The 26,494-nt window shown below is 44.9% G+C and overlaps 1 protein-coding gene across 1 annotated transcript in view; it reads right to left on the bottom strand.

Annotated features, from left to right (window-relative positions):
* Positions 1-26,494, bottom strand: part of TNKS (tankyrase) — a gene marked incomplete at its 5' end in the record, with an annotated part of 215,739 nt that overhangs the window by 170,989 nt on the left and 18,256 nt on the right. Inside the window, 1 exon segment of the mRNA XM_036762800.1 lies at positions 20,429-20,653. Coding sequence (XP_036618695.1) covers positions 20,429-20,653 — 225 coding nt within the window.

The raw sequence follows: 26,494 nt of genomic DNA, 5'->3' as shown, positions 1-26,494 counted from the left end.
TTAAATATAGAAAGAAAACATTCTCCATATCAGGTCTACATATGATGAACTAAATTTCTAAAGCTCAACACACTTCTATTTGCTTCCATTATCCAGATGAGTCATCATGAAGGTCTCAGAATTACACAACAAACAGGCCAGGCCAGTCCTGCTCAGCGGTGAGCAGAAAATGTTCCGGCAGGGGATGGTCACTAGAGCTTCAGAGGCCACTCATTTCTAAGACTTCACTCAGGGCAGTCTGCCAGCATCATTTTATTAGTGCTGAAATGCTGTGCTGAGAGCTCTTTAAATGATCCCCATTCCATGTTTATAGGAGAGAGGCTAAGGTAAAGAGGACAGAGGGAAATGTTTTGGCAGGAATGGGAAATGAGAAAAGAAAAAAGTGGAATAAAAATCCATTCTATTAAATTCCAAAGGCTTGGCTGAGCATGCAACTAATGTCTGCCAAGGAATGAAGAAGGGGATGCCTGTCCCTTTTCCTCATCTAGCTCATTCATGGAACAATCCATGACTTAAGCAATAGGACTATGGAAGATGGGCTAGCTTTCTCCACCAGTTAATCCACCTTACCTCTCAGGACAGGTGCCCTTCCTCCACCTCAACCCCATCCACAGGGAGCAAGGAGGGAAGGAGAGTGGTGGAGGGTCTACATCTGAGGATCAGAAGCACTCCAAAGCTCCCAACTCTATGGAGCTAAGCCGCACCTCAGCACATACTTCAGTCACTGGCCTTCTACCCTACAGACCTCTGCTCTGGTCTCACTTTCTAGCCTTCAAAATGTTGACCCTATTATCAACCGGTCACCTTTTTATGTCATCTATCTGATCACCAACTCGGTCCTTTCTCCACCTCCCCCATGACACCTGGATTGTTTACTCCCACATTCTCTGCCAACCACCAACACAACACAAGCAAGCTGACTGGGTCTTCCACAAATCTCTGCTGGTCCATTTCAACAGGTCCTCCACTGCCATACTGAAATCCTCGTTCTTCTTCCGGCATAACTGTCTGGCTCTCATCATCTGTTACAAACATCGCTTTCTCAAGCACTACCATACTCCTCCTGACTTTAAAAAAATGAACACAGCCCAACTCAGGACATCAGCAATAGCCTGGCCAATAAAAGAAAACAGGTAAAGAGTGGGGAAACAGAGCCCCTTGGCAGAGGGGCATTACACGGGAGGCCAAAGAGGGGCTTCCAAAAATGGAACTATCTTTTATTAGGCTCAAAAGAGAGCAACTCATAGTTCCTTGGCAGGATGCCTTTAAATGAATGACATACTTCATGGACCTAATACCCACCAACGAAAAAGTGGTTGTTGGGTCGATTAATGGAAATCTGGGGAGAAGTGACCACTACCACTACACAGAGAAAAAGGAAGCTGCAGAGTAGATTCCAAGGGACTAGAAGAAAGGGAAAGGAAAAGGAAGCATTTAAAAGGACTGAAATCCTACTGAGGAAGTCAGTCCAAACTGGAGAAAATGACTCTAAAAATGAAATCCTGAAGACAGAGAGAAACAATTCCAATGAAGAGAAAAAGAAGAATTTTCTAAGGATCACTAAAGATAAAAGTGGAACTCCATTTAGATAACGTAGGTAGTTTATGAAGACTGAGATAAAATGCAGAGCACAGTCTTAAGAAGGCCATCAGCAATGCTAAAAACTCAGAAGAGAATAAGCCAAGGTTGATGAGGAACCAAAGGCTAAAAGGGAGCTGTTGGTTTTGTTTTCATCTATACCATGAGAAAGAAGATGAGAGAAGAGAGATGCCAAGAGGTCTGGGGAGGTCATTACAACATATGCCAGACAGAAGGCAGAACTCAAACATAATTCTGCATGCGTCATTTCTGCCAAAGTGACTGACCTTTGGACTGCAAAGGTCAGAACAAACATGCTGAACAGAGGGTTGAACCTCATGATAAATGGGGAGATATGAAGAGAGCTCCTAAAGCTTTGATGCTTTCAAGTTACCAGGCCAGACAAACTGTGTAACCAGGTGCTGAGCTGGCGGACGTTGGCAGCAGCCATCCAAGGTGGTACCTGACCTGAGGTTTGAAGGAAGCCAAGCGGAGATGAGAAAACAACATGTTCCAGATCTGAGGGCCAGCCAGGGAAAAGGGGCAAGGAGACAAGGAACTAAAATGTGCCAAGTCACATGCTAAAGCCTGGAGACAGAAATAGGAAGGGGAGACAGTCCCTGCCCTCAGAGTGTCTAAGCTAACATGTGTGAGGAACAATAATAGAGTGCATGAAGGGTATTTGGGCACAAGAAGGCTGGAAAGATGGGCTGGAAGGGGGCTGCAAAGGGCCTGTATATCTATGTTTGACTAGTTAACATTGGAGGAGATGGTCTTTTGTTGCTCTTCAGTCTTTAAGACCCCATTTGGGGTTTTCTTGGCAAAGATTCTGGAGTGGTTTGCCATTTCCCTCCCTAGCTCATTTTACAGATGAGGAAACTGAAGCAAACAGGGTGAAGTGACTTGTCCAGGGTCACACAGCTACGAAGTGTCTGAGGCCAGATTTGAACTCAGGTCTTCCTGACTCCAGGCACTCTATCCACTGAGCCACCATGCTGTCCTTGGTTTTCTTTACTTGCTTGTAAACCAGTGTTCCCCATGTGGAGCACAGATCTCAGCTGGAAGGGACTTCAGAGGTGACTGATTCTAGTGGGCTCATTTCAGAGCCGAAAAAACCAAGAGTTTCTCAGAGAGTTCTGGTGACTTGCTCTGGGTGACACAGATAACAAGCCGCAACAGCGAGAATTCAAGGTGGGATCCTCGGCCTCCTTCATAATGCCCATGTGGATGAAACAGCAATTTCTCTGACAAGGGAGGAGGGTAAGAGCAGGCCAAGCAGTCCAAGGAACCACACTGTCTCTGACCCTCATGCTCCTAGTACAGAGGTGCTGCTGTTCTTTGCTGTGACCCTTTATGGTTCCACTCTGAAGGGTCCTACACAGGCCACGGAACTGGACCAATGGAGAGGTGGCCTCACATTCACCTCTTCCAGACTGTACAGGTTTAGTAGCATCATTCACTACCAAGGCCCTTAAAAACTACTGCTCCACGCCCCGCCCCCCCCAAAGCAGTGTCTCTGTTGAACTGGGCAAGCAGCCAAGCAGTGACATTCCCATGGTTACAAGTGAGACTATCTCTGGGACACAGGGAGCCAAGGACAGAGCGACTCACTGGGGCCACATCAAGCCTGGCCACCACCATGTTTCCTGCATCCACACAGGTCAGTTTCCCCTTGTGCACCTTTGTTTACAAATGTGCATTTATTTAAGCACTGAATTAAGCAGAGAGGTGAGAGGCCTCATAGAACTTCCTCTTGGAAGCTGCCCTGCCACCATCATCAGGAAGGGAGCCCAAGGTAAATCACCTTACAAGATGACTCCTTACCCAATCAGCAGCGCTATCAATCTTTCCTTTGGAGAGATTCTGGACGATTACTGAGAAGTCCTCTGGCAACGATTCAAAGGCTAAGTCGCATCTTCAGGAGCAGGAATCACAGTCTGTTCAAGTCCATGTCAATGACTAGCTCTTTATGAGAAATGTACTTAAGGAATCTTCCCATGGCCCTTGCACTGAATGGCTTCTGACAGATGCCCGAGTTGCCAGCATCATCAGAGTAGCCACTGACATTCCAAAGCCAGAGAGTAAGTGACAAGTTCCCAAAGGAAATTCAGTGCAAGGGACAATTCTAAATGGACGTGACTATATACATATTCACACATCCTTTTAAATGGAAGCACAGAAATCCTGTTGACTTATTTATTTGAATATTTTAAGTCACACGATGCAAGAAGTGAGCCCAGAGAGAGGCCCCTTGGCAGTCGGAGAGAAAGGGAGCGTCAAGTCAGGAAGGGCTGGGGTCAATCCCATCTCTGATTCTTAATGGCCACCTTACTCAGGACCAGCCCTTTACTCCCTCCTTGTTCTTGGCAACTCAGACCTGAAGAGGGAGACCACATGCTGATGGGCCCCAGCAGAGAGACGATTATCTTCACAGGGAGTTCCCTATGTGACATCAAATGTCCAAAAACAACAACAAAACAAAAACTAATAAGTTAACCTAAACTCTCTTAAGGCCTTTAAAAAGCAGACTTTCCTTCTCAGGTTTCAGATGTTAAAAAGGATTGGAAAGCCCCCCCTAGTCCTGCCTCATTTATAAATGAGGAAACTGAGAGGCACTCAGGAGGCCGTGGAGTGAACCTGAGGGTTTACAGGTAGGCCTACACCAGGTCCAAAAGGCTTCTGTCACTGAGGCACACAGAAAAGCCAGGCTCCCAGGAGGAGCCAGCCCCTCAGCCCGAATGGACCACCTGGTTCAAAAGCAGCAGCAGCATTATGCCCAGTACTGGTTCCCACCATCTCAGAAAGGACCCCAAGAGGACACCAAACCTGAGTCTGTCCCATCAGAGGGTCAGCAGACTAAATAGAGGTTGACTCTAGAGAAGAAGATGACACAAGGGGACTATGACAACTGTCTCCAAGTACCTGAGAAGCTGTCATGTGCAAGAGTAATGAATCAGTGCTGTTCAGTCTGGCCCCAGGAGACAGAGCCTAGGAATGATGAGGAAAAAGGACAAAGAAAGAGATAGAGGGCTGGAGCAAAGAAGAGAGCCCTCCTGAATTAAGGCTATTACCTATAATCACATGAAAAAATGCTCTAAACCACTACTGATTAGAGAAACGCAAATCAAAACAACTCTGAGGTACCGCATCACACCTATCCAATTGGATAACATGACAAAACAGGAAAATGACAAATGGTGGAGAAAATGTGGGAAAACTGGAACACTAATGCATTGCTGGTGGAGTTGTGAACTGATGCAACCCTTCTGGAGAGCAATTTGGAACTATGCCCAAAGGGCTATTAAACTGTGCATACTCTTTGACCCAGAAATACCACTTCTATGTCTGTATCCCAAAGAGATCACACAAATGGGAAAAGGACCCACATGTACAAAAATATTTATAGTAGCTCTTTTTGTGGTAGCCAAGAACTGGAAATGGAGGGGATGTCCATCAATTAGGGAATGGCTGAACAAGTTGTGGTCTGTAAATGTAATAGAATACTATTGTGCTATGAGAAATGATGAACCGGCAGATTCAGAAAAACCTGGAGAGACTTATATGAACTGATGCTGAGTGAAGTGAGCAGAACCAGGAGAACACTGTACACAGTAACAGCCACAGGGTGCGATGACTGACTTTGACAGACTTAGCCCTTGTCAGCAACGCAAGGATCTAAGACAGCTCCAAAAGGCTCAAGATGGAAAATGCCATCCACGTCCAGAGAGAGAACTAGGGAGTCCAAATGCAGATGGAAGCGACTATTTGCTCTCCTTTTCTTCTGTTGTTTTGGGTGGTTTCTTCTTTCTAGTGGTTCCTCCCATCAGTTCTAATTCTTCTTTACATCGTGACTAATGTGAAAATTTGTTTAACATGAAGGTATAAGCAGAGCCTACATCACACTGCACGCTGCCTTGGGATGGGGAAGAAGGGGGAGAAAATTTAAAACTTAAAATCTTATAGAAGTGAATGTTAAAACTAAAAATAAATAAATGAAAAACCCTCCCGGGAGCCTCCCTCAGGGCAGGGCAGTTTCCAGAGGCTAGACAGCCTGCCTTTTACTGGGGTGGACAGACCAAGATGGCAACCTCCAAATCTACACTTCTGGACAGGACACTGAATGAGCGCACCAGGACCAAGCCTAATGAAAAGGAAGGCTATTCTATTTCCATCAGATTAACAGTTTAAAATGACCCCCCAAAAAGTGTGAATGTGTCAGACAGAAGCTGTTTTATGTGAAACGCTGTTTGTATTTCTAACAAATTTTAAATGGATTATACAAAGAGATTTCACAAAGATTATACACCAGACCTCAAAAACAACAAAGGAGGGGCGGAGCCAAGATGGCAGAGCCAAGATGGCAGCTGGAAAGCAGGGACTTGCTTAAGCTCTCCCCCAGGTCCCTCCAAACACCTGTAAAAAATGGCTCTGAACAAATTCTACAGCTGCAGAACTCACAAAATAGCAGAGGGAAGCAGGGCTGCAACCCAGGAAAGCCTGGATGGTCACTGGGAAGGGTCTGTCACAGGGAGCTGGGAGCAGAGCAGAGCCCAGTGTGGGCCGTGCCAGGACCAACCAGACCAGGAGCCAGGCTGAACAGGCCCTAGCGCCCTGAATCAGTGAGTTGTGGCAGTTACCAGACTTCTCAACCCACAAACACTAAAGACAACAGAGAAGGTTGGTGGAAAGACTACTGGAAAGGAATGAAAAGAGTGCATCATCGGCCCTAGCCCTGGGGGTGTGGAAGTGGTGCAGCTCTGGGGATGCTTCCAGAGCACCAGCTGTGGTTGCTTCCGGCCCCAGGCCCACCTGGTGGGAGGAATTAAGTGGTTGATCAGACCTGTCGTGCAGAGCCTGTTTGGTTCTGGGTCTCCATCCTGGTTAGTGGTTCTTGGGGGAGCAAGAGTGCTGGTGTGGCAGAGCTTGCTGTGAAGAAGTAGCTCTGAAAACAGCAGCGCTTGGCCCCTAAAGCTTGAGACAAAGTACTCTCTACAAGCAGTCATACCCTGACAAAGAGCTCAAGGGTCAAGTAGTTGGCTGGGAATATGGCCAGGCAGTGAAAACAGACTCAGATTCGGACTCAGACTTTGGAATCTTTCTTTGGTGTCAAGGAAGATCAAAACATACAGCCAGAAGAAGTCAACCAAGTCAAAGAGCCTACAGCAAAAGCCTCCAAGAAAAATATGAATTGGTCGCAGGCCAGGGAAGAGCTCAAAAAGGATTTGGACAAGCAAGTAAGAGAAGTAGAGGAAAAATTGGGAAGAGAAATGAGAGTGATGCAAGAAAACCATGAAAAACAAGTCAACGATTGGCTAAAGAAAACGCCAAAAAATACTGAAAAAAATATTGAAGAAAACAACACCTTAAAACACCTAACTCAAATGGAAAAAGAGCTCCAAAAAGCCAATGAGGAGAAGAATGCCTTGAAAGGCAGAATTAGACAAATGGAAAAGGAGGTCCAAAAGACCACTGAAGAAAATACCACTTCAAAAATTAGACTGAAGCAAGTAGAAGCTAGTGACTTTATGAGAAATCAAGAAATTATAAAACAGAACCAAAGGAATGAAAAAATGGAAGACAATGTGAAATGTCTCATTGGAAAAACCACTGACCTGGAAAATAGATGCAGGAGAGATAATTTTAAAATTATTGGACTACCTGAAAGCCATGATCAAAAAAAGAGCCTAGATATCATCTTTCAAGAAATTATCAAGGAGAACTGCACTGATATTCTAGAGCCAGAAGGTAAAACAGAAATTGAAAGAATCCACTGATTGCCTCCTGAAAAAGATCCCAAAAAGAAGACTCCTAGGAACATTGTTGCCAAATTCCAGAATTCCCAGGTCAAGGAGAAAATACTGTAAGCAGCCAGAAAGAAACAATTTGAGTATTGTGGAAACACAATCACAATAACACAAGATCTAGCAGCTTCCACATTAAGGGATCGAAGGACTTGGAATATGATATTCTGGGTGGTCAAAGGAGTTAGGATTAAAACCAAGAATCACCTACCCAGCAAAACTGAGTATCATGCTCCAAGGCAAAATATGGATTTTCAATAAAATAGAGGACTTTCAAGCTTTCTCAGTGAAAAGACCAGAGCTGAATAGAAAATCTGACTTTCAAACAAAAGAATCAAGAGAAGCATGAAAAGGTAAACAGGAAAGAGAAATCATAAGGGACTTACCAAAGTGGAACTGTTTTGTTTACATTCCTACATGGAAAGATGACGTGTGTAATTCATGAGATCTTTCTCAGTATTAGAGTAGTTGAAGGGGATATACATATATAGACAGAGGACACAGTCTGAGTTGAATATGAAGGGATGATAAAAAAATCAAATTAACGGATGAGAGAGGGAGAAAGGAAGAGATAGAATGCGGTAAATTATCTCACATAAAAGTGGCAAGAAAAAGCAATTCATTGGAAGGAAACAGGGGGCAGGTGAGGGGGAATGAGTGAATCTTGCTCTCATGGGATTTTGACTTGACGGGGGAATAACATACACATTCAATTGGGTATCTTACCCCACATGAAAGTAGGGGGAAGGGGATAAGAAAGGGGGGATAATAGAAGGGAGGGCAGATGGGGGAAGAAGTAATCAAAAACAAACACTTTTGAAAAGGGACAGGGTCAAGGGAGAAAATTGAATAAAGGGGGACAGGATAGGAGGGAGGGAAATATAGTTAGTCTTTCCCAACATGACTATTCATGGGAGTATTTTGCATAATTATACATGTGTGGCCTATGTTGAATTGCTTGCCTTATTAGGGAGGGTGGGTGGGGAGGGAAGAGGGGAGAGAATTTGGAACTCAAAGTTTTAAAAGCAATGCTCAAAAAAAGAGCTGTTTTTGCATGCAGCTGGGAAATAAGATATCCAGGCAATGGGGCATAGCAATCTATCTTGCCGTACAAGAAAGTAAGGGGAAAAGGAATGGGGGAGAGGGGGAGGGGGTTGACAGAAGGGAGGGCTGACTGGGGAACGGGGCAATCAGAATACATGCCATCTTGGAGTGGGAGGGAAGGTAGAAATGGGGGGAAAATTTGTAACTCAAAATCTTGTGGGAATCAATGCTGAAAACTAAAAAATAACGTATGAAATTTAAAAAAATAAATAAAATGATCATTGCATCACAATATCCCAAAAACAAAATAAAGGAAAGGGAAGTCTGCTGCAGGTGCCGAATGATCCGTCCTTGTTCGCCCACCCTCCAAGACACAGGGAGGAGCAGGCAGACAGAACTCATTAACTAAGTTTAAGACAGCATCTTGTACCTCCATTAAAATGCAAATACACTCACATATCCAGTTCAAAACCAATTCCAAGTGCCAGGTTTCTTAAGACTCCGACCTCAGATGTTGACCCAAACCCCTAGCTCTTTGATATATTATTTCCTTAAAACTTAATCATGCTAATTTTTCCTCCAAGAAATGGCTTAAGAAACCTTTAAGGATGAATTTTAGAGGATGCATCTTTTAATAAATAAAAAAAAGCCCAAAGTTTATTAAGTCCCTATTCCATAAACAGGCCTATGATCGGCAGGGGACAAGACATTGAAAAGTCTTCTTGCCTCCAGACCTTCAGGGGGACACAAGAAGGAAACAAAATCAAAACATGGTCCTCTGGGGAGAGAAAGAAGGAGAACTAGCAGAGGCTTCCCAGAGCTTTAAAGGCCCAGCAGGATTCTGAGAAGCACATGGGAGGAGGGGCTGTGAGGAGGTAAAGGAGGAGAGGGGAGCAAGGAGGGCATGCTTGTGAAGCATCTGGGGGGAGGCTGAAAAGAAGCGGGGAGGCATGTCCTAACCAAAAGCTAGTTTAGCCAAGGGCAGTTATTTTTTTTTGTATTTTATTATTTTTTTCTGTTTTTTTTTTAATTTATTTTTTATTTTTAGTTTACAACATTCAGTTCCACACGTTTTTGAGTTGCAAATTTTCTCTCCCTTCTTCTACCCCCCACCCAAGACAGCAGGCAATCTAATATAGGCTCTACATATACCTTCATATTAAACTTATTTTCACAGTAGTCAGGTTGTAAAGAAGAATTATAACCAATGGAAAGAAAGAACCATGAGAAGAAAAAACAAAACCAAAACCGAAAACAAAAAGGAGCCAACAGTTTGCCCCCATCTGCACGCAGACTCCATAGTTCTGTCTCCAGGTGTGGCTGGCCTTTTCCATCATGAGTCCTTCGGAACTGCCTGTAGCCAGAATGGACTTTGTTTTCTTTGAATGACTCAGCTTGCCTCGTTGAGCTTCCCTGGATGCGGGGGCTTGCTCTTCCGGGGCAGGACCAGAGCTTCCTGTGTGATGAGTCGTGGCGCTGGCTGAGGGGAAGTGTGTTAACGTGGTCTACGCTAGGGGGAAGGGCCAAGTCAAGAACCAATCGGCCCTGGTCGTTCAGGTGGCGCTTGATGATGTCAAAAACTCTATAAGAGGGGAGAGGACAGCTTGAAGACCCTCCTTTCCTTTTCCGGTTGGAGCCAGAGACGCCTACAGCCGAAGCTGAGCTGCCGGTAGCAGAGCTGCCTGGAGGCTAGTGGGTAATCTTCTTACCGTAGAGGGGAAGCATGTATACGATTTTGCCTTATACCATCTCGCTTCTCTGTGGCCTCCTGGTTACCCTCATAAGGCGGACTTATTGGGCCTGGAAGCTTTTGATGAAAATATCAAAATGGGGATGCTGGTTTGTGGGCTTGTTATTGTGGAGTGTAAATACATGCTTTAGTTCTCCTGCCTTCTGCCTAGAGAATTCCTTATATCCTGCGGTTCCGGACCTTTTAGGCACATATGAGATTCTCTTTGAAATCATAAATTCTGCCTTCCTAATATATTTGGCGACGAGGTGGATGGGATGGCTAGATATAAGATCTCTGTTCAGAAGCAGAAGAACTTCAGAGGAAGAGATGAATATCCCAGGGTGGGAGGATCCTTTTTATTCCTCCTTAGCAAAGGAATTGGCTAAAAAAGCCGGACCCTGTGAAAACTGGGAACCAAGGCTACAGAGAGGAGATCCTAAGGATTTGGAAAGGTGTTTACAAGAGGTTGGGATTCAGTCAGGGGCATCACTATCTAGGCAAAGCTGGATAGTGTTATCAGCCTACCGGCTGGTATATGAAAGATTGAGATTAAGTGAAAGAGATGGGGGCACTCCTACCCCACAGCAAGAACGGGAATCTCAGATAGCAGGAGAACAATTTGCTGCTCAAGAACCCACTGACTCAGATGAGAACTTTTCTATTAATGTGGCTAGGAGCAACAGGAGGCCAAATAAGCCAAGAGTGCATCCCAACTCAGCCCAGACCAAGCCTGACTGCCTGCTTTGTCCTTGTCATGGTGGCAGGGGAAGCGAGTGGGGGGAAAATGAGACAGTGTTAGGGGCTGAGACAGAAAACGCTACTAGGGTTCAGGACATCCCTCGCACAGAGAATGGGAGATGGTTAAATACTCAGACAAGCGTTCGTCCCGTAGAGAGGAGGAGGACAGAAACCCGAGGTGGCAATTTAGTTACGAGGGAATTTCAGGAAGATTTCTCACCACAAGAGGTCACAGATATTTTGAGTAGATTCAGCCAAAGAGTAGGAGAACCATTAATATCTTGGATGGTAAGGCTCAGTGATCAAGGGGCCGGTGGAATATTAGTAGATAAGAGGGACTGTATGAGATTCATAGGTATCAGCCACGATCCTCTAGTTCAGCAAGCTTTTAGGGAACATCATCAGCGAGGAGATGATGCTAGCAGGACTACTCTGTTGGCATTAGCTGCTGCGGGATGCAATAAGAGATATACTAATGATTCTATGTGGCCCACTGAGCACAGACCCTGGTATTCACTTAAAGATTGTATCATGAGACTAAAGGAGGAGGTAATGAAGACTGCTATTATGACAGGAACTGCAGGCAAATATTACAATGATCCCATAGGAATCCCTCATAGGAATTTAATAATTAGGACAGCTCCCCCTGCTTATAAAGAACTAATTTTGAATCTGTTACTTGAGGAAGTAGGGACCCATCTTACAGAGGTGATAAATAAGATTTTACAGTTACATGACTTAGGAGACTGGGGAAGGGATAGATCTCCTCGAGAGAGAAGGGTGAACAGCCAGCAAACTTGGCGCCAAAATGGAGTGACAAGAAAAGAAATGTACACTGCTCTATTGAGAGCAGGGGTAGGTTTTGAAATGATAGATGGCGTTCCAACCAATGAACTGTACGGGATACACCGAGATAAAGGACTCGATAACAGGAGAGATAGGGAAATAAGAACTGCTTCTGCAAATGCTACAGATGGTGAACCTTCATACCCAAGTGAATCACATGCTAGGGAATACTAGGAAACAGGCCAGGCCCCAGCCCAAATTAAGGAAATACGTAAGCTGGATTGCAGACCTCACATTAACTTGACCATATATTGGAAAAATGGGTCAAGTACGGTAACTAGGGCATTGATAGACACTGGGGACGAGGCCACCCTTATCTATGGGAATCCAGACAAATTCAGCCATGGAACTCCTATTACCATCACAGGACTAGGAGGGACTGAAATATCAGCCAGACAAGTTAAATTGATGATGAAAATTGGACAGTTGCCCAAGAAAGAATATAGTGTGGTTATTGTGCCTATTCTTGAATACATCATTGGAATAGACATTTTGAAGGGTATGACCTTAAATTTACCTGAAGGGAAATACCAATTTGCTGTGAGGAAAATAGGCATTAATGCAGTCTAAGTGGGGAAAATCAAGATGGATCCAATCACTTTGCCCGAACTTTCTGAAGTAATTACTTTGAGGCAATATCGTGTGCCAGGTGGGCAAGATGAAATTGCCAACACTATAAGAGAATGTGTTGAGGCAGGAGTGTTAGTCCCTACAACTACTCAATGGAACAACCCTGTCTGGCCAGTCCGAAAGTCAGATGGGAAATGGAGGATGACAGTAGATTATAGACAGCTGAACAAAGTGACTCCTCCCTTGTATGCTGCTGTTCCAGACACGGTTACTTTAATAAAGAGAATACAAAAACATGAAGGGACTTGGTATGCAGTTATTGATTTGGCCAGTGCCTTCTTTATGATCCCAATAGACCCCAAGCAATGGAACCAGTTTGCTTTTACTTGGCAAGGCCGACAGTATACATTTACACGCCTGCCACAAGGATATATTCATAGCCCAACTATTTGCCACAGGATTGTAGCTGAGCATTTGGATGAAGTAAAGCTACCTGGTGTACAGCTTACACATTACATAGATGACATCATGATACAGGGAAAGAATATAAAAGAAGTGGAGGAGAGTTTAGCATTATTAACTGACCATATGAAAAGCAAAGGATGGGAAATCAACCCCGCAAAGGTTCAGGGGCCAGCTCAAACTGTAAAATTCTTGGGGCTACAGTGGAATAGAGGACTGCGAGAAATTCTCCCACAAGCTCGACAAAAAATTCAGGATTTTCCCACCCCTACTAATAAGAAAGAGGCCCAAAAGTTCATAGGGCTATTTGGTTATTGGAGACACCACATCCCACATTTGGGACAGATTTTAAAACCCTTGTATAAAGTCACCAGAAAGAAATATGAATTCGATTGGGGCCTTGAACAAAGTAGAGCTTTTGAGGAAGCAAAGGCTGCTATCCAATTAGCTCTGGACTTATGGCCTATGCAAAATGGGCCAGTGGAGTTACAAGTGACTGTACAAGATGACTATGCAAATTGGAGTCTGTGGCAAAAACAACAAAGCCAAAGTGTACCTTTATGCTTTTGGTCAAGGCAACGGCCCTCATCTGGAGTGCAATATACACCTTTTGAGAAGCAGCTGTTAGCTGCATATTGGGCTTTAGTAGAAACTGAGCAACTAACCCTGGGTCATGAAGTGATATTAAGGCCTGGAATTCCAATTATGACTTGGGTAATGAGTACCCCAGCTTCTCACAGAATTGGACATGCACAAGAGGCAAGCATAATCAAATGGAAGTGGTATATTCAGAATAGGTCCAGAGCAGGCAAAAGTGGAGTTTCTGCTTTACATGAATCGGTGGCGAACACTGGCACTGAGAGAAATGAAAAACCCATTGAATCTAAGCAACAGATGGTGCCATCCTTAGTGAAATGGAATAATGGGTATGATGGACTAAGTGTAGAACAGAAGAAACACGCTTGGTTTACTGACGGGACAGCAAAATATTTAGGACAGAAGAGACATTGGAAAGCAGTAGCCTATAACCCCTGTACTAGGCGAACTTTGGAAAGTTCTGGGATAGGGGGAAGTAGCCAATATGCTGAACTGATGGCAGTACATCAGGCCATCAGAATGGAGAAGGGAGGACAGTGTCATATATTCACTGATTCATGGGCGGTAGCTAATGGATTAGCTACTTGGATGCCTATATGGAGGAATCAGAATTGGGAGATTCATGGCAAACAAGTTTGGGGTAAAGAGTTATGGGAAAATATATGGGACATGTCTTTGGTTACAGATTTGTCAGTTTTTCATGTTGATGCTCACGCGACCCTGACCACACCAGAGCGTGAGTACAATGCACACGCGGATCGACTAGCAAAGATTGCCACTGAATGTATTGTCCCTACTCGAACTCCAACTGATGACTCAGCCTTAGCAAGATGGGTCCACCAGACCGCCGGCCATTTAGGGGTCCAGGCCACCCACCGATGGGCACAGGATCGAGGTATCAGTATCTCTCATGCGTTGTTAAAACAAATAACAGAGGGGTGTTGTATACGTCAATTAGAAAAAGAACGAACTCTTCCTAGGATAGTAACTGGAGAAATAGCAAGGGGAAAAGTTCCAGCCCAAATTTGGCAGATAGATTATATTGGCCCACTACCCCAGGATAAAGGATGTAAATATGTATGTACGTGTGTTGACACCTATTCAGGTGTACTAGTGGCTTGTCCTTATAAGGACGCAACTCAGAAAAACACCTGTAAAACCCTAGATATTGTAAGTTTATACTATGGAACCTCAATGCAGATTCAAAGTGACAATGGGTCACATTTCAAGGGCAAAGAAGTGAAAAGATATTGTGTGTTGAACAATATAGAATGGATATATCATATTCCATATTACCCACAAGCATCTGGGCTGATTGAAAGAATGAATGGATTGTTGAAAGAACAGCTGAGAAAATTAAGCTCTAATAATTCATATCGACATTGGAAGGATAATTTGTCTATTGCCTTACGTAATTTGAATAATAGGCCCTTAGGGGGGAGTACACCTCTAGCCAGAATGATGACCCCAAATTTGCAGATTAGAGAACAGCAAACACGTGAGATCCAAAATATTGAATTTTGGACTGTGAGGGAAGATGTCCCCCTACCATGTCCAGGAACACCTGGTTCGGCAGGATATGATTTACATTGTACAGAGAATTCTAGGTTGAATAGGAAAGAGATAAGAAAAACCCCTACTGGAGTATGTATGAGAATCCCCAAGAATCATTTTGGACAGATATTACCTAAACCAGGATTAGCAGCTCAAGGAGTACATGTATTGGCTGGAGTGATAGATTCGAATTATCAAATAGAAATTGTTGTGACACTCCAGAATTTGGGTGAAAAACCTGTACAATTTGGTAGGAATGATAGGATAGTTCAAGTGATTATTATCCCCTGTGAAAAAATACCCTTTGTGAAAACTGACCCTCCTCCCAAAATGACTACTAGAGGGGCAAAAGGGGCTTGCTCCATTGATAGAATAAAGTTGGGAGCTAAGGTATGGGTAAAACGGAAGCCAGATGATATTCCAAAGGCTGCAGAAGTCATAGCCCATGGGAAGAACAACACTGTAACAGTTGTCTATTCAGGGAAAGATAATTACCAAATCGTGCCCCTGAACCATATATTTTACCGTGAATAGGGCTATAATATTAGATTCACGGACCCCACAGGTATGGCTGCTGCTGGTAATTGACACAAGCCACTCAGAGGGAAGGTGACTTTGTGTGATTAACGGATGAAAGCTTGTACATCTGGGGAAAGGCTGGGAGGACAATCCTAGTCTATCTAGGATGGGATCCTCCTGGTTTCCCTTGTACATCTGGGGAAAGGCTGGGAGGACAATCCTGGTCTATCTAGGATGGGATCCTCCTGGTTTCCCTTGTACATCTGGGGAAAGGCTGGGAGGACAATCCTGGTCTCCATCTAGGGTGGGATCTTCTTGGCTTAGTTTCCTCATTGTGTTCCGTTTAAAAAGAAACATTTCCCATCTGAGTTTGGCTCTGATATTGGATCTCTGCATAACTGAAATTTCAACTAAACTGGAGATGATTTTATTTGAAGGATAATAGCCCATACTTGCCTACTCTTTTTGTTCTCTGTTTTAGTTAACCTTGTCGCTAGTTCTGTCTCCTGCAGGTTTAAGCACCCTGCAGTTTCCGGTGACTGCCTAAGCACGTAGCATTCTTGGAATTCCTGCCAGCTCGCTAAAGAACTGAACTCTGGAATGGGACTCTTTGGGGCAGGGACACCTCTACATCCAATTTCAGCAAGAAGAAGCTATGGAAAATGAGACCTTCACCCATTACCCCAAGATTTTGAGCCCCAATTGTTTGAGGGGGGGAATGATGATAGTGTTCTGTGTACTTATTTTGTGTTATCCTTGCTATATTGTTTTATTGTTATGATATTATTGATCCTATGTAATGGATACGAAGATCTAGGGGTGGACATTTGAATTATTAATAATTATTTTGGGATGATTGATTGAAGAGATTATCTGGCTGGGATCTAGGGGTGGATCACATTTGAATCGTAAACCAATATTTGGGAATGTCACTGAATGATATGTTTTGCTTTATTGTGAATGATATTTTAGTTTCCTGCATAATTGGATCACAATGTTCTAGGATATATAATTTAATTTGAATTATGATTGGATTGTGCATCCTAGAACATTGTGAGGGGTGGAGTGTAGCCAGAATGGACTTTGTTTTCTTTGAATGACTCAGCTTGCCTCGTTGAGCTTCCCCGGACGCTGGGGCTTGCTCTTCCGGGGCAGGACCAGAGCTTCCTGTGTGATGAGTCGTGGCGCTGGCTGAGGGGAAGTGTGTTAACGTGGTCTACGCTGGGGGAGGGGCCAAGTCAAGAACCAATCGGCCCTGGTCGTTCAGGCTGCGCTTGATGATGTCAAAAACTCTGTAAGAGGGGAGAGGACAGCTTGAAGATCCTCCTTTCCTTTTCCGGTTGGAGCCAGAGACGCCTACAGCCAAAGCTGAGCTGCCGGTAGCAGAGCTGACTAGAGGCTAGTGGGTAATCTTCTTACCGTAGAGGGGAAGCATGTATACGATTTTGCCTTATACCATCTCGCTTCTCTGTGGCCTCCTGGTTACCCTCATAAGGCGGACTTATTGGGCCTGGAAGCTTTTGATGAAAATATCAAAATGGGGACGCTGGTTTGTGGGCTTGTTATTGTGGAGTGTAAATACATGCTTTAGTTCTCCTGCCTTCTGCCTAGAGAATTCCTTGTATCCTGCGGTTCCGGACCTTTTAGGCACATATGAGATTCTCTTTGAAATCATAAATTCTGCCTTCCTAATATACTGCCTTTGAACCTTGCCTTGCTGAGAAGAGCCAAGCCTGTCAGTCAGGCATCACAGACACCATGTGTTAGAACGTTCTTCCTAGCTCTAAGAGCAGGGGCTCACGGAGAGATTCCAGAAGGGCTCTCAATTCAATCTTGAGCTACTTTAATTATTGTTTGCTTTTGTATCTTATTTTATGTATTTACAAGCCTAATTCTAAGTCTACTCAAGGGGCTTCACCAGCCTGCTGGCCTCCGAAAAGGTCGGTGAGAGACCCAACCGATGGTACCAAGCCCTGTCCTCAAGGTCATAGGAAGCTACGGACGGTGTATATACAAAGGACTACCATGGCTCAGGTCTTTCAAAGTAAGGTTACTTGAAGCTGTGGAGAAGGAAAGCCATCAGGGAAAGGAGAAAGGCTGGAGGCTGAGGCAGCACTGGGCAGTCATCCCAATGGGAGGAGGAACTCAATGAGGCTGCTAACCTCGGGGGGCAGGAGCCAGACTTCAGGGAAACCTGCACTAAGCACCAGGCACTAGAAGGTGCCAGGCCCTACCCTCACGCTTACATTCTAGACAAAGTGCCTTCACCCTGCCTTTCCAGTCTTCTTCCACCACATATGCTTGGATCTAGTGACCCTCCTGGCCTCCTAGCCACTCCTCACAGCTCCCAACTCTGGCCATCCTCCATGCCTGGCCACTCTCCCTCCTCATGCCTGCCTCCTTGCTTCCACCAAGACGCAGCTCAAGTTCCACCTTCTGCAAGCCTTCTCCAGTCCTCCTTATTCCTAGTGCTTTCTCTCAGAGAATGCCCTCAGATGATCCTGTTTCTATCTCGTCTGCACACAATTGTTTGCATGGTGTCTCCTCTATTAGACCGTGAGCCTCTTGAGGGCAGGGACCATTTTTTGCCTTTCCCTCTATTCCCAGTATGAGGCTTGGCCTATAGTCAGGACCTAGCTGCCAAATGCCATGTCTGACCCAACAACTGGCTTGCTCAGAGACATCTGAGGTCAGGAATGCAAAGTTAGCACACTATTACTAGGCTCAGCCAACTTCTTACCATCCAGGTGTGCAAGACTAGGAACCTTTCCAAATCACATTAGCCTTGGGGTCAGGCACAGTCCAGACCCCTGGCTGGCCGACTACCCCCAGGGTCCCTTTGCTACTCCATCCCTGTGAATCTGCCCAGCAACAATAATCAGCTCCAAAGGCATCGAGCCAGGAGATCCGGGCTCTCTCTCCACAGGGATATGCAGCCCACCCATTGCACACTGAGTCATCAGCCTCAAGGGGAGGGAGCCCCCCTCCCCCCATGCCTGTACACAATAAAGTGCCCAACTCATGATCGTCTGAGCATTTCCTTCCATGATCCCCTCGCTGCCAGCATCTGGCACAGTGCCTGGCACATAGTAGGTGCTGAATAAAAATGCTAGCTGGCTGATCGAGACATGCAAAGAAATATGGCCTGCTGTAAGTTACATCCATTTCACCATAGTATATTAATCAGTAAGGCTCTTTTCTCCCTGGTCAAGAACTCTGTGTAGGCATTTATTGCCCATCCTCCCCTCTGGAACCTACATAAATGCTTCACCTGTAGAATCAGAGTGAAAAACCAGTAAGGGCCTCTGCAATGCCATCAGCCTCCTCCAGGGAGGCCACAGCTTCTCCAGGCATTCTCCTGGCCCTTCGCAGATGACCGGTGAGTAAGCATGTGCCCAGAAACAGCTTGGGGTGGGAGGCGGGTCTTGCCCTCTATTTCTAATAACTGTGTCACAGACAGATGGTCCATCCAGGCCAGAGAGCCCCTCTGCTCCTGGCATCACAGACTGATGACCTATAGTAGCTAACCGTGACCATGAGGAGTCCTGCCCTCAAAGAACCCAAAATCTTGGTCTAGAAGCACAGGGAGCAGACCCCTTGCCACTTGCCATCCTGGGACGCTAGAACAAGAGGAAGCATTTCTGGTCTGATACTGATATATTCTACTCACGTCAAAGTGTTTGTTATTCATTTTAAAATATTCACTGAGCACCCATGTCCAGTATAAAGTCTGGAAAATGGGGATATAATGTCTAAACCACCTAACTTCAAAGAGAGGTGAGGATATTGATGAAGGGGCAAGAAGGAATCAGGCTGAAGGGCACAGGTGGGGAGGAATTCACACTGGAAAGGACGGGGGCTGCTTTGCTCTTAGTCAAGAAAAGAGGGGTAAAGGCACAAAAGAAATTCTGAAATGGAAGAGAGGCTAGAGCAGCTTGTGCTGATGGGATCTTGATGAGATTACCTGCTGGAACTGAGGTGGGCAGAGGTTTGGAGTGGCCAGTGTAACAGGGAATGAGATGGGGACCAAGAAGAGAGCACTGGCAAATGCCCAGCTGAGGGCGGGTCAGGGAGGGCACAAGCAAATCAAAGTCACGTTCAGAGTAAACATCATCAACAGTTTCATGACTACTTCCAGCAACACTTGTTGTTCCAAGAGGAGTAAAACTCGATAGGAGAAGAGGAGGGCCAGACCAGGGAGGAGGCCAGTGAGGAACATCCTGAAGCTCTGGGTCACTCTCCAGCTGTCTCCTCACCATGACCTGGGGTGGGCACAAGGTCCCATCCATCCTAGCCCCTCTCCCCCTTCTCCCCTAAATGCAGGCTTTCCCCATTCAAACGCAATCTCCTTGAGGCTAGGGCTATCTCGCTGGTGTGTATTTCTGTCCCTGCCCCAGAGTCATAGAAGCTAGCTCGAAATTAGCAGCTGTGCTGACAATGTAAAGCTCCCCTGGGCAACACCTCCAGTGAAACCACTCAATCGAGGTGCTCTAAACACTAATAAAATGGCCGACAATTCCAATGGTGGCACACGGATTTAAAAACAAACAAAACTGAATTTCAGTCTTCAGCTACCTTGTCTATCATCGCATTAAAGTATCCAAAATACACCATCCAAGTCAGCAATGTAGGCTGCCAAGACTGAAAATAGGAGTATAAATTAACAATATTTGACAGCTGTAATCCGTCCAAATTCAGCTGCATGCCAGGGAGAATTTGGCCTGCCTCTGGAGGGTTAATGCTGCCTTTAACTTCAGAGTACCAGGCACCCACTTCACTTTAACTGAAAAGAAGGTTTTCTTAACCCAAAGAGGAAGAAGTAACCGATACATCCTCTAGGTACTCTATAGAGAAGTGGTTTTCACAGCAGGAGCAAGAGAAAATCCCAGTTTTCTATATAAGCTCTGAGAGGCCCACAAATGTGTGTAAGACGATGCCCAGCCTGCGAGGCCCGAGGCGGTTAGTGCTTGCCCTTACTCACACTCACCAATGCACACGTCTATCTTTCCTTTAATAGATGCTTCATGCAGGGGTGTGTAGTTCCAATTGTCCCGGGCATTTGGATCTGCCCCTTGGCACAGCAACAGGCTCACCACTTCAGCGTGGCCAAAGGAACAGGCGTTGTGGAGAGGAATCAGCCCACCATCGTCTCGGGCATGGACGTTGGCACCCATCTGCAGTAAGTGTTCTACCACATCTTTCCTTCCAAAACCTGGAAACAAAGAAAAAGGAATCTTATATGGTGACCTAGATTTTGGTGTTTCAAATAAGGAAAGATTGAGGAATCTATAAAAATTATATAAATAAAAATGACCAACTGAATGATTCTTCTCACATAAGTGAGTGAAACATGATGGAAAACAAATTGAAAATTTCTAAGAATAAAATTCAGGATCCCATTCAAACTGGCTGCTGGGCAACACTGAAGGTGCACCTTTCAGGTTTTACATCACTCACAAATACTGCACAAACTAAAAAAACACCTCCTCTCCCAGAGTTCCCAAAAACCGAAACTCCAATCATTCGACTTTACCACTGAGAGAAGAAAAGAAAACAGGTAAATCTGAGAACTGTGGTGAATGAAGAGACAAGATTTCACGGTACAACGTTTGAGGGGATTAAGAAAAAAGTCAAGGATGATGCAAGGTTTCTGTCTAGTCAGAAATCAGTAGTACTATTAAGAGAAATAAAATGGATAGGAAGGAGGCCCAGTGAGGTGAGCCATCAGATCACAAATCCAATTTTGGACGTAGTAACAGTTTCAGAGGAAACATCTAAGCAAAGAGAGAGTGAGAAAGAGCATATGTGAAAAATCAGAGCCAGAGTCATCAATCTGAGAGTCACCGATATAGGCAAGAGATGAAACTGGAGTATGTAAGTTGAGTCAGGTAACGAAAGTCTGGAGACATATAAAGGGCCAAGGACTTGAACCTTAAGGGAAAAGCCAATGGATTAGGCGAAAGATGAAAGAAAGTAAAAATTAAACAGTAGAGGTAGCACAAGACTCAAAGAACTTCGGGGTCATAAAAAACAAAGGAGGACAGTTTTACAAAATGAAGTCGGAAATGGCAGATCTCCTAGAGAGTTTGAAGAGCATGACAAAATCAATGAATTGAGCAGGAAGGTAATCTTGGTACCTTAAACGAGAGTAATTTTAGAGAGTAGGGAAACAATTCAGACAATTCATTTCAGATACTAACATTATTTTGAAGCGGTCATTTAAGGATTATAATTTTAAAATTCAAAATATCCTTAAAATTGTTTTACTTCTAGCCTTTACTTTAAATTTTCCCACTTCTATGAGCTTGTGTTTCTAGTTCCATGCTAAAATTTCCCTTGGGTATTCCATTAAAATTAATGCTGGAAAATGGCATTTTAAATAAAAAATTAAAAGTCTACAAGTGGCAATGGAACTCCTATCTAAACTGAGTACCAAAAGGAAGGCAGACAATGCACTATAAAAAAATGATTTCTAGCCAGCTTGCTTCTAAACTGGAAAAAAGGTGGCTCATTACAGATTTATTTTACTTTGCTGGGTCATGCAAAACACATGCATTCTAAAATGGGAGTTTACGAAGAATATTTCTATAAAGCAAGTTACATGTTCTCACAGCCTAACATTACAAAATGAGAACTCCCTATTCTAGATTCCCAAGACGGAGGTAAAAATGGCCAGGGACAGAACAGTGCAAACGCCCAGACCTCCCAGCCTGGCCAGGCCTCCAGAGCATCGGCACGTCCCCACCTGTTAAGACTTGTACAGGGGCAGCAGAGCAGTTCTATTCCACTTCATGAGCCACCCAACAGTGTGCGTCCATAAAGCCCCAAGAGCTTGTCTCCCCATCCCAGTCTGACCTGATTGTACTGCAATGTCACACTGCCAAGAGATATCATCTGATATGATGCATAACACACTGAAAATTCTACACATTAACTTGACTTAGAACTCGAAAGCTGAACCATAAAAGAATTAACCAGTCCACTCTTAACATTATATGTAGTTTTTGATTAAAAAGCATTATATACATACATGTGGCCTCACCTGCCTAAAAAGGCTTTTAGTTTGTACAGATTAATTATTAGAGTAGCAGGAGAGTTTACTTGGCCTGAGAATTCCTATTCAACAAGGACAAAGCAGAATGGCTGTCAAGAAACCAAACCGTGCTCACTGTCTCTGGGACACAACTAGGGGTGAACACCACAGCTGTTCACACTCAGTATCTCCCCAATGAAAGCTAAATAGCCTGAGGACACAGACTCTTAGTCAACATCTAGCTTTGGGGAACACAGTAGGCACTTTATACATGTTTGCTGATTGACTCCACATTCGATCAATCTGAAACTTCTGAAAAGTAGTCAAGTCACGATTCTGAAAAAGGAAATAAAGATGAACTTGGCCTCAACCAAGTAAAAACCAATGATCACTAGGGAAAAAAAGAAAAAGCTACAGAACCAATGTGTCTTTACTCACTAAAACCTTCTAGACCACAATGTGAAGAAGCTATAAATTAACTTCGGACTAAAAACACTGATTTGGCCTCAAGTCTTTCGATAATCACAATCATTCTCCACAGCCCTTGGGATGGTCCTCAACTTCAACTCTTCAGATGGTAGATTGCATGACTCACTGTCACACAATAGCTTCAAAAGAATGTAAGAATACTGGGCTTTTTTTTTTTTTTGGCAGACCTTTTTTAGAAATCCCACAGGAAAACTGATGCAAAGAAGAGAAAAAGATGGACCAGTCACACAGAAGAGAGTGAACAATGGTCAACCCATTTGCTCCACTGCTCCCCAAGGAATATTACGAGATAAGAGGGGCAGCTAGGTGGCGCAGTGAGTAGAGTACTGGCCCTGGAGTCAGGAGGACCTGAGTTCAAATCCAGCCTCAGACACATGACACAAGAAACACTAGTTGTGTGACCTTGGGCAAGTCACTTAACCCCAACTGCCTTGCCTTTCCCCCAACCGAAAAATAAAAGATAAGAGAGAAAAGCTGGCAACACCTTGGGGAGACTCCCGCTAGAGGACTGGATGACACACAAGAAGTCACAGAATCTGAAAGCTGGAAGGGACCTCAGTAGCCATAAGGCTGCCAACTTATACATCCCCAAGCGGCCATCCACTCCATTTGTGAAGACCTTCCACAGGGGAAAAACCCTCCACCTCTTAAGGCAGCCCATTCCACCCCTGGACAGCTCGAAGGGTCAGGAGGCTTTTTCTGGAATCAAACCTCCATTTGCTTCTTTTCAATTTCCACCCACTGCTCCTGGTTCTGTCTCCTGAGGACATCCACTGATTTCACTTACTGCCCCAGCATATCCCTTAGGGGTTTGAGTACCAGGATGAGGAAATGGTTTTCACTAAAAGCCAATGCGGCTTCAGGGAGCACAGGCACAGTCTGTCCAACAGTCTTTTCTGAAAGAGTGACAGGGTGGTTGGTACACAGGGAAACATTAAAGACACAACACCTAGATGACAACTTTTTGATGCTATGTCTCAAGACAAACAGAGGTATTCCCGAATAAGCACATGAGCTCCAAGCTTACGGACACAACCACAGAAGTATCTGTGGCCTCCTAAAGGCAGAGCACCATGGGCTGGTCCACTTTCAATTGTATCTATCTGACTAACCCTAAATGCGCTTTTAAACCCAAATGGCTCTCTGGCTTTCACCAAGTGGCCAATAACAGCCCCAGCCCAAGCCTTTATTGGCTCCTTTTTAGGTTCTGATGGCTTATAATGTGCACAAATAGCAACTGTTTTCCATTCTGCCCAGAGACTTTCGGGGTCTTACCCTCCCAGATTGCTATTTTTGTGATGGTAAATTAGGCCATCTTTTGGCTCAGTTCTTACCTAACTCTTTGGTCTTTGAATGGGCAGCCTGGGAAAGACCTTAAGCTAGAAAAGGCCAAGGTCATCCACTGCCTCCCTGGCCCTCATCACGGCCACTGCCAGGCATGTGGGCTTTTGACTTGCCACTGGACTTCAATGACTCTGGAGGGGAGAGTGAGGCTGATGCCTCTGTCCACGCCTGCCTCACTTAAATCCAATTCGAACCCAAATAAGGACATCACCCCAATGATGTCACTGGTCCTCTTCAAGAACTTTTCAAGAACTTAGGACAAACAACAACAAAGGCAGAACAGAAGGAAAGGCTATAACTCATGCCTCTGTACCAATGGCTCACTATCTGATTAATGAAAACATCTCCTCAAGGCACAGTGCCATCTTGGTTCCTTCCACTGTCCTTTCCCACCTCCCCATACTGACTTCCTAATCTCCCAGCCCCCAAACAAGAAGGAGGCCAGGACTGAGTGCCCCGCCCCCCATCATCAGTGACTGCGTGAGTGGAGAGAAAGAAGTCTAAAGGATGACACACTGGGAAGAAAGAAATGGCAAGACTTGGCTACAGACAGGAGACGTGACATCATGATGCAACATGAGAAGTGAAGGGTGCAATAAGGGTGGTGCAGAAGATGATGGTGCTCTCCAGAGGAACAGGGAAGAGGAGGAGGAGGAGTCTGCCTCTGAGGTCTGTTCTGTACTCACACTTGTCCTTAGCTACCATCATGCTCTGTGTGGCACATCGACACTTTTTCAACCCTTTTGGTCTTCTCCCTCGGACAACAGCTGCAACTTCTGTCTCCCATCACCTGGATGTCACAAAAGGACCTCAAAGCTCACCATCTTTCCCCTTAAATCCACCCTGCCTTCTAACTTTCCTCTTTCTTACCTAGGGTACCACCATTTTTCATAACACCCACAGCAACAACCTAAGAGTCAGTCAACAAGCATTTTTTTAAGCCCTTACTATATGTCAAGCGAAGCTCTGCAGACAAAAAAAAAAAGCAAACCATGGTCCAGCAAACAACCATGTCCGTACAAGTCACATGCAAGATAAAGTGGAAGTCATCTACAGAGAGAAGGGGATTGAGAAAGTTTATAGAAGATGGGATTTCAGTTTGGAAGAAGCCAGGAGGCCGAGATGAGAAGCAAGAATGTTCCAGGTGTCGGGAAGAACCAGAGCAAAGTCAGGAAGTGAGTGTCCTGTTCAAAGAAAAGGAAGAGGCCAGCCTTCCTAGAGCCAAGAGCACATGGGGGAGGGCCTCTGAATGCCAAATGGAGGATTTTATATGTGATCCTGCAGGTGACAGGGAGGTACTGAAGTTCACTGAGGTGGGGTGACATGGTCAGTCAGACCCACCTTTTAGGAAGATCACATTGACAGCTGAGTGGGGGATGCGCTGGAAGAGGCGGACCCACCAGCAGCTACTGCAAGAATCCAAGCACCAGGAGATGGAGGCTTGCACAGCCTGGGAGGAGTGTCAGGGAAGAGAAGGGGGAACATACAAAAGATGTCACAAAAGCGTTAAAGATAAGACTTGGTCACTAACTGGATATAAGGAGTAAGAAAGAGGAGTGGAAGATGACAGCTAGGGAGGCGCCATCAACTGTAACAGAAGAGGGAAGGAGAGAACTGAGTTCTGGACATGATGAGTTTAAGATGTCTACAGAACATCCAGTTTGAAATGATCCAGTAGGTAGCTGGAGGTCAGGAGAGAAAGGTTAGGGTTGGAGAAGCAGATCTGAGAGTCATCAGCATAGAGACGGGAATTCAATCCATAGGAGCTAATGAGACCACCAAGTGAAGAAGTGTAGAGGGAGAAGAGAAGAGGGCCCAGGACAGAGCTGTAGGGAATATTCAACCATTATCACCTGTGTGTGACCTAGATGGAGAGAGAGGGAAGGAGGGAGGGAGGGAGACAGAGAGAGAGAGAGAGAAAGAGAGCGAGAAAGAAAGAGAGAGAGAAAGAAAGAAAGAAAGAGAAAGAGAGAGAGAGAGAGAGAGAGCGCGGGCACGCATGCAAGATAAAGAGGGGGAGGGGAGGGGGAGGGAAAGAGAGGGAGGGAGAGGGAGGGGGAGGGAGACAGGGAGAGAGAGAGAGAGAATCAGGCTGGTATTCTGAGTTCAAGAAGGATAAGGATTTTTTTTAAAGGACACTAGATTTACCACTACAAGATCACTGCAGAGACTACGTCCAGTGGAATG

This window comes from Trichosurus vulpecula, chromosome 6 (assembly GCF_011100635.1).
Source record: "Trichosurus vulpecula isolate mTriVul1 chromosome 6, mTriVul1.pri, whole genome shotgun sequence".
In the NCBI taxonomy this organism is placed as follows: Eukaryota; Metazoa; Chordata; class Mammalia; order Diprotodontia; family Phalangeridae; genus Trichosurus; species Trichosurus vulpecula.
This window is presented reverse-complemented; position numbering and strand designations above follow the sequence as displayed.